Source organism: Petaurus breviceps, unplaced genomic scaffold (assembly GCF_028583685.1).
Source record: "Petaurus breviceps papuanus isolate PSGF00001 unplaced genomic scaffold, PetGlider_PUasm1.0 37, whole genome shotgun sequence".
NCBI classification, from domain to species: domain Eukaryota; kingdom Metazoa; phylum Chordata; class Mammalia; order Diprotodontia; family Petauridae; genus Petaurus; species Petaurus breviceps.
In genome coordinates, this window is record NW_027186296.1 from 33,644,597 (window position 1) to 33,657,184 (window position 12,588).

At 35.9% G+C, this 12,588-nt stretch overlaps 2 protein-coding genes across 8 annotated transcripts in view; both read right to left on the reverse strand.

Annotated features, from left to right (window-relative positions):
* The window catches only part of LOC138169073 (large ribosomal subunit protein P1-like), a 121,585-nt gene that overhangs the window by 25,519 nt on the left and 83,478 nt on the right, over positions 1–12,588 (reverse strand). The gene's annotated exons all lie outside the window — the stretch shown is intronic.
* The window catches only part of LOC138169071 (kinesin-like protein KIF23), a 146,890-nt gene that overhangs the window by 20,047 nt on the left and 114,255 nt on the right, over positions 1–12,588 (reverse strand). For 5 of the 7 annotated variants that reach the window (XM_069098206.1, XM_069098197.1, XM_069098195.1 and 2 more), the window contains 7 exons: positions 9,535–9,604; positions 6,552–6,680; positions 3,820–3,925; positions 3,237–3,373; positions 2,900–3,006; positions 2,484–2,654; positions 103–144 (listed from right to left, as the gene is read on the reverse strand). In XM_069098206.1, coding sequence (XP_068954307.1) covers positions 103–144; positions 2,484–2,654; positions 2,900–3,006; positions 3,237–3,373; positions 3,820–3,925; positions 6,552–6,680; positions 9,535–9,604 — 762 coding nt within the window. The remainder of the gene's footprint in view (positions 1–102; positions 145–2,483; positions 2,655–2,899; positions 3,007–3,236; positions 3,374–3,819; positions 3,926–6,551; positions 6,681–9,534; positions 9,605–12,588) is intronic. The other 2 variants (XM_069098198.1, XM_069098200.1) reach the window with 1 other exon arrangement.

Below are 12,588 nucleotides of genomic sequence, written 5' to 3' on the forward strand. Positions count from 1 at the left end.
ACTGGCCCAGGTGCTATCTTTGGCACACATGCAGCAAGTTCTTGATCCCTAAAGTATAAAGTGCACCATCTCCTTAAGAACAGGGACTGCACAGTCACGTACATAAAATCTGTGTTCCTCACAGGAGTGTTGCAACTGTTCCACCTACCAAAGGAATAAGGTATAAGTTACTGTTTCTATAGAAGCCATCCCATACCAATATTTTCAACATTCTAATATATAAGATGGAATGCTGAACTCTTTTAAACAAGTTTATCAGTGTTTACAAAGACTTTGGGCCATAAATATATTCATGTGCAATTTTTCAGTTCAATAGATGTAGAAAAGTGAAACATATTCACTTCCATAAAAAAAAAAAAGTCTTGAAACATAAACCTAAAACTAATACTGAGTCACAAATAAGTTTTGATTTTCATCTTGGAAAAACATAACTCAAAAAAGGCGTCAAATATACTGAAACAAGCAAAGCTGGGAAAGTGATGGAAATTTGGCATCTAAAGAAAGTTGGATTTTATAACATTTTAAATCTTTCATTTATTTTTCTTTAAAAGTACTTAAAAATATCTGTTTCTTAATTCAAAGATAATTGAGAAGCACCTCAGAAATTAATTCATATGTAAAGATTCTTGTCTGAGAAACTATGCTTAAAAATTAAATACAGTAAGAGCAAAAGAAAAAGATAATTCTCAAAACAATCATTTCCCAAACCTCAAAAGGAGAACATCTGAGGTTGTCCCATGTAAATTAAATTTTTTAAAGAGATGAACTAATACATATAAGCTCTGAAACATAACTAAGTGGCAAACACAGTGAAAGTTGCTTTCTGTAAGTTTTTTCTAATACGTCACAGTTAAAAGTCTGTAAACCAACTAATGCAAAAAGAAGAAAATTTTTTATTGTACATTATATTAATACTATTTTTCTAAACCTAATGATTTATCCAACTAGCAAGTACTATCCTCATTAGAAGTGTTTTAGGACATCAAAAAGATACTTAAAACTATGAGACTATCACAATGTAAATGGAAAAAAAAATTAAAAACTGAACCTTGGCAGAAGGGATAAGAAAATTCACCTATTTCCCTTCTTGTTCAAGCTGGGGAATTTAGAGCATGAAACACTGCATACAGTCAGATTCAGATGATATGGTGCTTAATTTTGCTGAAAAGTTTTCTTTCCCCTTTTCTTTTTGAGAGGGATACATTGGAAATGAAAAGGACTTTTTAAAAAGATCATTTTTAAAAACTGGGAACAAAAGGGTAAATATAAGTACAATTTATATTCTTTAATATTCTAAGTACTCCTAATGAAGGCAGACATTAATGAAAAGCAGTAAGCTGAAGTGCTGATATGATTATAATCAACTGACAGATATTAGGCTGATAAAACTGAAACACACACATAATCAATTTGTTATACATGTATATAACGTATATATATGTATATTATATCACACACATATACATTCATGCATATATATTCATATTGGATTTTAAAAATCCAACTTGTCTTATGTATAACTATCTTATGTATCATTAGACAGTAACATTATTAATGTTACTATCTAAAAATAAGTATGGACTAGGACTATAATTCACTTCTACTTCCTAGGTGAATGACTTTACCTCTCTTGAGTTTCTGTTCCCTCATTTTATAAATGAGAATATACTAGTCCTGCTTACACTACCTACCTCACAGCATAGTTGTGAAAAGTGTTTTGTAAACCAAAAACACCATATAATCTGGAACTATTATTTTTATTCTGCAAATACTTGAAACAAGTTTCACCCAAGTTGAACACAAATACAACAGGCTGAAAAACTGTTAACACCAAGGCCAGGTTCTTCCAAAGTATAGCCAGAGTCCATGCATACTTTTGCTGAACAATTCATACTTGAGACAATAATGTTCGCTGAGAAATATTCTCTGAATATGACCTGGAATTAAATTTGTCTTTCCAAGAGTAACAGGGACAGGGACTGGAACTGTGATTTCATTGACATAATGAATTTCAAAGTGCAGAAGCTTGTTCTCTCAATGCAAGATAGCACCTCCTCTATAACTAGGCAATGCTTTGAAGAGTTTCCAAGAGCACTGAATTGAGTGTCTTGTCTAGGTCTGCCTGGCTTCAAAGCTGGCCCTTTAAGCCACCACATCATGCTATCTCTTCAAGAGTAATACTGGAGGGGCAGCTAGGTGGCACAGTGAATAGAGCATCAGCCCTGGAGTCAGGAGGACCCGAGTTCAAATCTGGCCTCAGACACTTAAAACAAAAAAACTAGCTGTGTGACCTTGGGCAAGTCACTTAACCCCAATTGCCCTACCTTACCCCCTCCAAAAAAAAAAAGTAATACTGGAGTTAAAGATTATGACTAATGTATTTCTTGACTGAAATATCCCACCTGCATATTGTTAGCACATTGTATTGTGAGATACACTAATACAATTACACATCTAGGTATAAAACTAAGAAAGTTACTTACTTTGGTTTTATAGGATCAAATGGTACCTCCTCTAATAAATCGTATATGTAATTATTATAAATTTCAATGTAAGATACAAATACACCATAGACACTGTCTTCATCAATTTCTTCTGCTTTGCAAAATTCTTGCACATTTATCATATCGGCAAACTCTGGATCAATCTGTCGTCTATAAAAACAAAGATAAAAACAATGAGTCTGCCTCTAAATCACAAAAAACTGGGTACTGTTTTTCTGGATCAGAGCCAGATAGGGCACATTTGGTCAAATATATAAATAAGAAATTTTCTATTCCAGTCCCACTACAACAAACAGTCATATTCATTTTCACGCGCAGGATGGGATAAACCATGCCAAATGTCTGAGACACCAATTAATCTTCTGATCACAAATTTTATGCAGAAATTTACTTACTTGCTAGGAGTCTTTTGAGTGGGCAGGGCCTCTCTTTTCTGCCGTTCTAACAAGGCATCAACTTCACACTGGATATCCATACTATTTCTGTCATTGGACTTAAAAACCTGAGAATGACACATTGAGCTAAGTACTCTAAGCAGCATTAAAACTTAAGGTTTTAAAAAATTATCAAGGAGTTTAGCTTTCATAAATAAACCATCCATTAACTGACCATTAAGATTCTACTATGTGCAAAGTGCTATGGTAGGCTGTGTATGGATAATGTAGCATCCATTTTATAAAATAAGTCAATATGTTGCAGTCACTAAATAGATACAAGAAAAAAATCACTTACATATCGCTTAGCTTGAAATGATCCTATACTATTAAATATCATGTCTAAACAACGAGGAAGAAGACCCCCATCACCAGGAGAACCAGTCATCGTGTGGGTTTTTCCACTTCCTGTAACACCATAGGTGAAAAGGAGACCTATAATATGAAAGGTCAAAATTATGGAAAAATCATAAAAATGTAAGATGTAGCTTCCCTTGCTTAACATTTTGTAAATTCATAGGAAATAATAAAAACTGAGAGGCAATGAGTAAAAAAACCTATCTAGAAGTCAGGAAAATCAGTTCAAATCCTGCCTCTGACACATACTAAATGCATGATTCTAAGCAAGTCACTTAACTTCTTGGTGTCCCTAGGTAAATCACTGAGACTAGAAACAGTAAAGAAGATGCTTAACTCACATAGGCAGATTAAGTTCTACGCTGGGAGTTCCCTACATCAAAGAAACCACAGGTTTGGGAGGAAAAAAAAGAAAAAGGAAAATGAGCTCCAAGAAAAAAAAAAGCTAACATTTATACTGCTTTAACAGAATGAAGTTGAAGCTTCAATGCAAATTTGGCCAGGGAAAATTCCAACTACCATACCATTTTTGCCATGAATGAGGTCCTCTACCAAAGGGTTAGCAACAACATCAAAGAGTTCCTTCTGAGTGGTAAAAGTGCCAAATACTTGTTTAAAGGAATACTGTGTCTGTGGAGGATAAAAAAAAAAAAAGGAATTGTACATGCTTAAGAATTTAAAAAAAGAATAACCATGTTACCAGATTAGAAGACTAATAAATTTTAACAAAGTTGTAAACTTTCTTTGAACTTAACTTCTATAAAAAGCCAAAGAAAAACTCAAATCCTTTCATTTAAAAATTTTTTTTGTTAATTCACTTAAAAGAAGAAGCAATATCATACTATTATGATGCTATAAGGGTGAATATATATTTTCATCACTGTAACAAAAACCTGAAAAATATTTTAATAAAATAAATAAGCTCGTACTTTTATAATAAAGGTGGGAAAGTATAAAACATTTCATAGAATCAGATTTGCATAATTCTCAATACAAGAAACCTTTAATGTGTTCTCATCAGCTTTTCCTTCTATTTAGAGTTCAAAAGAACCCATTGAGGATGGCATAACACAACTTCAATGCTTTAATTTATTTCAAGGACAGAAATGGATGAACAAATAAAGCATTTACTAAGTGCTTATTATGTGCAAAGCACTGTGATAAGCAAGAAAGTCCCTACTCTCAAGAAGGTAACATTCTATATGGGAAACAACACATACAGAAGGTTTCAGCTGCAAGGCAAGGAAAAAAGCCCATGGTTCTTTGGGTGCAGCAGCAAAGGATGTGGTCATATCTCTTCTTTAAATTATTTCCACTTGAGTTTATTGAGTTATTATTAAGTTCCATTTAAGTTATTTCCACCAATAAAATGATATCAGTTTCTGACATAGAATTATTTGACAGTGCCAAGATTTAGATGACAAGAACTCTTCTGAGTCTTCAATAGATGTACTCATAGCACCTGCAGGAGCAGTCACCAGGCTCCATCTCCACAGGGGTTTCCTTCCCAAAAGGATAGCTATGGGTATTAGGTTGGAAGCATATTCCAAAGGCTCTTGGATTCACGGTCCTAGGTTGTTCCCATCAAGGTCTGAGAGGAGACAGTGACCTCTCCTTCAGGCTGCTTTTAGGTAGGTTTCTTTGCCCCTGCCCTTTGAGTGGCAGTGGAGACAGCTAACCCTTTCTGCACAGGAATTGTTAACCCTGGATGATGACCATGAGGGTTGGGCTAGAAGACAGTGATCTACTCAAAGAGTTCTTGTGCTTTTCTACCTATTATTGGTAGTAGCTAGTCAGCAGCTGTTGCACATGGTGACCAGAAAGTTGGGCTCCTTCTCCATGATGATTTCCCCCTTCAATGGTGGAGGGTATGAGCTAGAAGCAGGTCTGATAGTTTAGGGGACACTTTAATTCCCAACGCATTTGTGTTCGGAATTCAAGGCTGTCTCCATTAGCTCTGAGGAGACACGCTACTCAATTTGGTAGTAGTAATTTGTCTTGCTTGGTACATGCTATCTCCTGTCTCTCCCCCATGGTGCTGTTATTTCAGCAAGTTGAAATTCAAACATAATTCATTTGTGAGCACTTACATAAAAATATTTATAAAAATGAAATTATTTTAATTAAAGCGATAACTATGTAAATAAAGCAAAGATAAACCAATATTTTATTAATATTGTAAGCCTATTAATAATCCCTTTCTTTCATAGCTAATGTCTAATAACTATTTTCCCAAACTTAATTTTGAAAATTCCAGAAATACACAAAGGTGCTGCAATCTTTTTTTATTTTTGTGAGATACTCATAATATAGAAACTACTTTCATTAAATCAACTACCAATCCAAATCTTACACAAATCCAAAGGAGTTTCCTGAGACACATAGAGGCTTATAGTCTTCATCTTAATTAAAATTTATTCAAAAGTATAATTCACCTAAATGATAAAATAATTCATACTTATTATAATATATAGTTTACAGACTGCTTGCCTTAACACAATGAGGTAGGTATTATTACCCTTTTACAGATAATGAAACTAAAGCTCTGAGGGAATAATTAGCCCAAATTCACCCAACTAGTATTAGAAGCAGAATTACACCTAGGTTTTCTTCTAGGTCCAGCACTCTTTTCCCCACACCACACTCTGTTAGTATAGAATGTCTAGAATAAAGATTTAAATGTTCAACTTCAAAATGTAAAGCATAAAACTAACTGGGAAGAATCACAGGATTACAAATTTAGAGTAGGAAGGAACCTTAGACATGTAGTGCAATTATGTCACTTTACAGAGGAGGAAACTGAGAGTAGGAGAGCTGAAGTGATTGAAATGACCTGCCCGTGGTCACAAAATTAATGTTTAGGAAAGCCAGGGTTCAAACCCATCTCCTCTGACTTCAAATGCAGTACTCACTCCATTCAACTATACCACACTGTATCCAGATGACTCCATAATAATTTATGCCTGTATTTATAATAATCTAAAACCTGAATAAGTGTGATCACATTAGTTCTTATATTTTTACATACAAACACACACACACACACACACACACACACACACACACACACACACACACCTCTATCAGTTTACTACATGGCTAAATGAATTTTAATAACATCAAGGATGAAAGGATTGGTTGCTGGCTGTAACCAACAAAAGTGGGGGAAAACCAAAAGCAGTTCATTAAATTTTAATGAAAGACCAACTACAGAAAAGCTCCTTCAGGTTTCCTTTTCATGAATATAAACTAGTACCTCCTTATAGTCTCCATTTCTATTTACTCTGTATCCTTCAGGAGTATGAAGTTGAACTGTAGTATCACTGATCACTTCAATGCAGCACTCCTGATTTGGAAAGCTCAGTGGGCGAACCCTGCAGTATACCTGAAATGAAAAAAAAAAATACCCAAATTGCTATTTATTTAAAACTAATTAAAACCACCTTAAAGACTGAAGTGTCAGTTCTTTATGAGAAATAACCTGCTTACAGGCTTAACAATTTTTAAAAAGAGGAACTTGAAATTATGAAATGACAATGCAAACAACATACCACTTAGGTTGGAAAAAAGTATGCACAAAAATAGGACTACAACTTAAAATTAAAATACTTTTCAAAACTTCACACATCTAAAGTTAAAATAGGTTTTCAAAATAAAAACTTAAAATAACACAACTAATAATCAACAGTAAACAGACCTCTGGAGTGTATAGCAATTAAGTTTGAAAACTTAACAATTAATACAAAAATAGAAATAAGGTTTGATATTTAGCTTCAAACATTGGTAAAAGTTATTCACTATATTCAAAGCATCTTTTTTCAACTCGTGATTGAGTATAACTGTGAAGGACAACATCCTATATTATACAAACTCCCATCAACTAACACTATGTGCAGAAGTCAACTTTAAACTCACAGGCCTACACTTGAAAGTAGAAAGGGAGGAACAGAACCAGGAGAACATTGTACACAGTAACGGTCACAATGTTCGATGACTGATTTTGATAGAATTATCCCTTCTCAGCACTGCAAGAACCTAAAATAATTCCAGAGGACTCAGGATAGAAAATGCACATCTAGAGAAAGAACTATGAAGACAGAATGCAGAGAAAAGCAGACTATTTTTGTTTTGTTTTGTTTTCTTTCTCATGGTTTCTCCCATTCATTATAATTCTTCTATGCAAAATAACTAATGTGAAAATGTGTTTAATAGAATGTATGTGTAGAGTCTATATCAGACTACATGACATCTTGCAGAGGAAGTGGGAGAAAATTTAAAATTCATGGAGTTTTAGTTGAAAACTAAAAATAAATAAACTAATTAAAAACTAATTAAAAAAAGAAAGTAGAAAGGAAACATTTGTAGTTCTAGGAAAGCATTGCTGTGAAAGGAACCATTAAGTACAAAAAAACACTCTAAGAAGAATTAAGAGCTTCTGTCAGTCAGCCAGCAGACATTAAGCATTGACTATGTGACAGGCACTGCACTAAGCTCTGGGGATATAAAGAAAGACAAAACTGAGTCCCTGACCTCAAGGAACTTTGGGGCAGAACCTGCCAAAAAAGGAAAAAAACCGCATGCGTATAAGATACCTACAACAGTGGTGTGAACCTCACATAGAAACAGAGGCCCCCTAAACCAAGCACAAGGATCCCTGCAGAGTACCTACTGACTTAAGTTTCAAAATGTAATTGTGTTACAACTTAAAATGTCACTACCTGTACTTTAGTGCATTCTAATTTGTTTTGTTAACTAATTCCCAATTACATTTTTGGGGGGTGAGGCAATAGAGGGTTAAATGACTTGCCCAGGGTCACACAGCTAGTATCAAGCATCTGAGGCTGGATTTGAACTCAATTACTCCCGACTGGAGGGCTTTATCCACTGCACCACCTAACTAGCCCTTCCCAATTACATTTCATTCTTGCTGTCTTGTAAGCTGTTTGTCATCCCTTTGATACCTCTGATGTACAATATAAAGTAAATCTCAGATGAACCTAGGGGGGTTGTTATTTTTGGACTCAGGGAAGAGAATTAAGGGCAATGAGAAGAAGCTGAAAAAAGGCAGATTAAGGCTCCAAACAAGAAAAACTTCCAACAATTTGCACTATTCAAAAGTAGAATGGGCTGCTAAGGGGTAAACCTCATGATTAGGTCTTCAAATGAAAGCTTGTTGAGAATTGGTAGATGGTAGAAATAGATGGTCTCTGAGGTCCCTTCTCACTCAAGATTCTAGATTTCAGTATATTTTCTAACAAGCATGAATTTAAAACTTTTAAATTAATCATTGTACTGCACTCCTCTGAAATAGGGTGGGGCAGATTCTGAAATACAAAGAGTTTCCTCTCACTATACTGGTAATTTATGAGCCAAAGATAGAGAGTTATCTTTAAAATGAAGCACTAGTTTGAACTGAAAAACAAACCTGCAAACTTTTCAATGAATATAGGCAGAGTTGGAAACATGGCTTAATTAATAATTAGGACTAAGTACAGTCAATTCTTATATCCTCTCCCATCCATTCTTTTCCCTTGTCCACAAATAGACTAAGTGAGGTTTCCATCTAATGCCTTTATTTACATAATTACATGTGATCATGACCATTCAGTGATAAAGGTACTACAGGTAACAGCCGTCTCATTTTACAGACAGGAAATCTGAGACACAAAGAGAATAAAACAATTTGCTCACAGTCACACTTTTTTTTTTTGCTTTTTGGAGGGCAATTGGGGTTAAGTGACTTGCCCAAAGTCACACAACTAGTTTTTTTGTGTTAAGTGTCTGAGGCCGGATTTGAACTTAGGTCCTCCTGACTCCAGGGGCTCTATTCACTGCACCACCTAGCTGCCCCCCTGCAATTACACTTCTACTAAGTTACTGATGAAGATGCAAACCCAGATCTTTCCTGACTCCAAATACAGTGCCCTTTTCACTACATTACATGGTCATGGCATGGTTAAAACCCTGGGTTCTAAAAGGCTACACCAACAGAATATAAGTTCTGGCATGTTCTACAAAACCAGAGGGCTCAAAATGCCCAGGGACAAACTGTACTTGCTATCTAAGAGTAAGACTAGCTAAGGCTCATTATCAATAGATTGGCCACAAAATGATGAATTCTTTGACCACAGAAACTCCTATTTCTCTTAATTTGTTTTTACATTTTTTCTTAATCTCTTAAATAGTAAAATACAGCATAAAAGAACAGAGCTAAAAGAAATTAGACAAGGTAACCTTACCCCAACTGGATCTTTGAGGCTTGTTTGGGTTCCTTTCTTTAGAAGTGGTCGCCTAGGAGTTTTACTTTTCCTGGTCAGAGAAGAAACCAAAATCTTAGTGCCAAGTTAGCATACAAAACCGAATTCTTCCCTTCAATTTTCCTATTTTTATACAATTCTTCCTTACTAATAATAATAAAAACAAATATACAGTGATAATAAACTTACATTCTTCTATCCATACATAATGGAATATTAACAAGGCACTATGACTGTCAAGACCAACAGCAGCTCTGTATGGTTTGGACTCTATGGAACCTCTTGCCTACCTCAGGCTAACTAAATCACCTGAAATCTCACCAAAATGTAGATTAATTCAGCTTTTGATACTCAACACCTTCTTAACCCCCTCTGCTCCCCCTCCACTCTGATTGAAGGACTGGAGTTTTAGAGAAGGCTCAGTTCATTCCATTTTTGATCAGTGGCTCTGGTAGGTTTCAACTCCACTCTTGAGTATTTATTATCTAGGTTTTTCAACAAAAGTAAACAGTATAAAATAGAAATTTATGGTTTTATATTGAATCCTCTCATTACGTTGTGCTGTGTATTTAAAAAATTTTTTTTCCAAGTTCAAAATGAATAACATTTTGAAAAAAAAAAACTTAATACCTCCTGGTGCATCTATCCATCCCTTGCCAAGCCACCTGCCCACCCATACATATATAGTTTTTAGCTTCCTTCTCTGTGTGGAAACAGACAAACAGGGTTAAGCTCCTATAAGTCTGATAAGCCACTGTCAGACATATTGTACCTTGACCCAGACATAGTGATGTCATTTTGGTCCTCTTTGAGCATGAAGGACAACCATCAATCAATTTCTTTTAGGAGCACACATAAATTTTAAAGCCCTATATAGAGACCTGGTCTCAATCCATCTTTCCAGTCTTAATGGACTTTACTTCCTCTCCTGAACTCCAGAATACAACTAAGCTGACCTTCTCTCTGTTCTTCAAGTGACAATTCCTATTCCATCTTTGTACCTTTGTATTCTGTCCCTCACATATGGATAGTCCTCACTCATCATCTTCACCTCACAGAATCCCCCTCCTTTCTTAATTTCAACTGCTAGTGTCCTCTTTTCCAGACTATCTTATATTTAACAAATTTGTTTGTATTCTCCATCTTGATTCTATATATACTTGTTTCTTGAGACTATCAAGTACCCTATAAGAACTGTTTCATTCTTTGTACCAGTATCTCCAATGTTTGGGAATAATAGGTTCTTAAATTCTTTCAGATTGAAAGGAGCCAAGGACAGACCCTTAAGAATTTCCATAGCAAACAGTCATGGATGAATATGAGAAGCCAACAAGAAAGATACCAAGAGGAGCATCTGGGCAATAGTCAGAAGTTGCAGAGAGGTCAGTGAGGAAGAATGACTTTTAAAAACACTGAATTTGGGGGCCGCTAGGTGGCACAGTGAATAGAGCACCGGCCCTGGAGTCAGGAGGACCTGAGTTCAAATTCGGCCTCAGACACTTAACACAAAACTAGCTGTGTGACCTTGGGCAAGTCACTTAGCCCCAATTGCCCCACCTTCCCCCCTCCAAAAAAAAGAAAAAAAAACCACTGAGTTTTGCAAATAATTAGACAATGGTGTGCAGTTTCAATAGAGTGGTAGGAAGAAGGCTGATGACAATAGGTAAAACAGAGAGGGATTAATGGTTTAATAAATGCTCAGACCAAATACACTATTTCCTACCCACAAAAAGTTATGCTTTTATTCAAATAACTATAACCCTAAACTGTAAATTTCTTACTTGGTGACTTAGGTTTTCTTTTTCACTTCCATCCCAATGTATTTCACTATGTCTATGGTTTCTATCACTTGGTCTGGAACTGTGAGTTCATCAATATGAATCCATTAATGAGGAAACTGGACACTCTCCTTCATGAGCAGCTAATATTTAAATTATAGCTAGTTATAGAGAATTACACATAGAGCTATATTTCTATACAGAGACACAAAGAGATATTATTTGAAATATGTTGCAAATAATATTTGCACAGTGCCCGCCACATTCCCTCCCCTCAAATGATATGGTCACACAGCTCATTAAGTGTCAGAGGTAGGACTGGATCTTTCTATCTTCAAGGATCTGTGATTTTAATGGTATGGGAGCCAATTCCACAGATGCAGATCACAAACCTTCAACCTTTAGTAAAGAGTTTCCAGAATTACTCCAGTTAAAAAATTATAATCATCCTACAAATGAGCTTCTCTAGACTTGACTACTCTGATTCCCAGACAATTAAATGACAGTACATCATCTAACATTACTCAATAACAGCCCACATCTAGCACTTTAAAAGTTTTTCTCAGAGCAACACTGTGAAGCAGGAGTAGTAGCTGTTACCCCTATCTTACTGATGAGGAAGCTTAAAGTGAACAGAGTGTCTTGTCCAAGGTTATACAGTATGTAGCAGAAACAGGTCTTAAAACTCAGGTCCAGTTCTTCCTTCACTGCACCAACCTACATCTTTAAGCAATAGAAGGATTATCCTTTTCAAGACTGGAACAAGACCTACATACAACACCCTCCCCTCAAGGCCCTCTAAATAAAAAAAAAAATGCTTAAGTCTCTTTACCTGGGGGCAGGATAAGGGGGGAGAGGAGTGATAGATGGTAACTAGCAGTGTGAAACAACTGGGTGTCCCCAAAACCTTAGCAGTTTAGCACAGTACTAAGACTTTTGGAGCAGTATTGTAACATGCCGTCAGAAAAAGTGGATGTATTGGTTGGTTTTGCAGAACTGCTTCCCTCCCCGCCACCCTTTTTTTAAAAGAGGGACAGGAGAAGGGCAAATTCAGAAATCCAAGGTTATGTAAAAACAAAAAATATGAATAAAATGAAATGTTAAACGGCCAGAAGTCGGTCAGGGCAGGCAGGACCCCGGCCTCCTCTTCTCAGAAGAGCCCAGAACACGCCGGGGAGGGGGGGGGGGAGCTGTGCGTGGAAGCGAGGGGGGGCACCTGGTGTTCGTTACCTCTCAGGCAAATTTGAGGAGTAGAGTT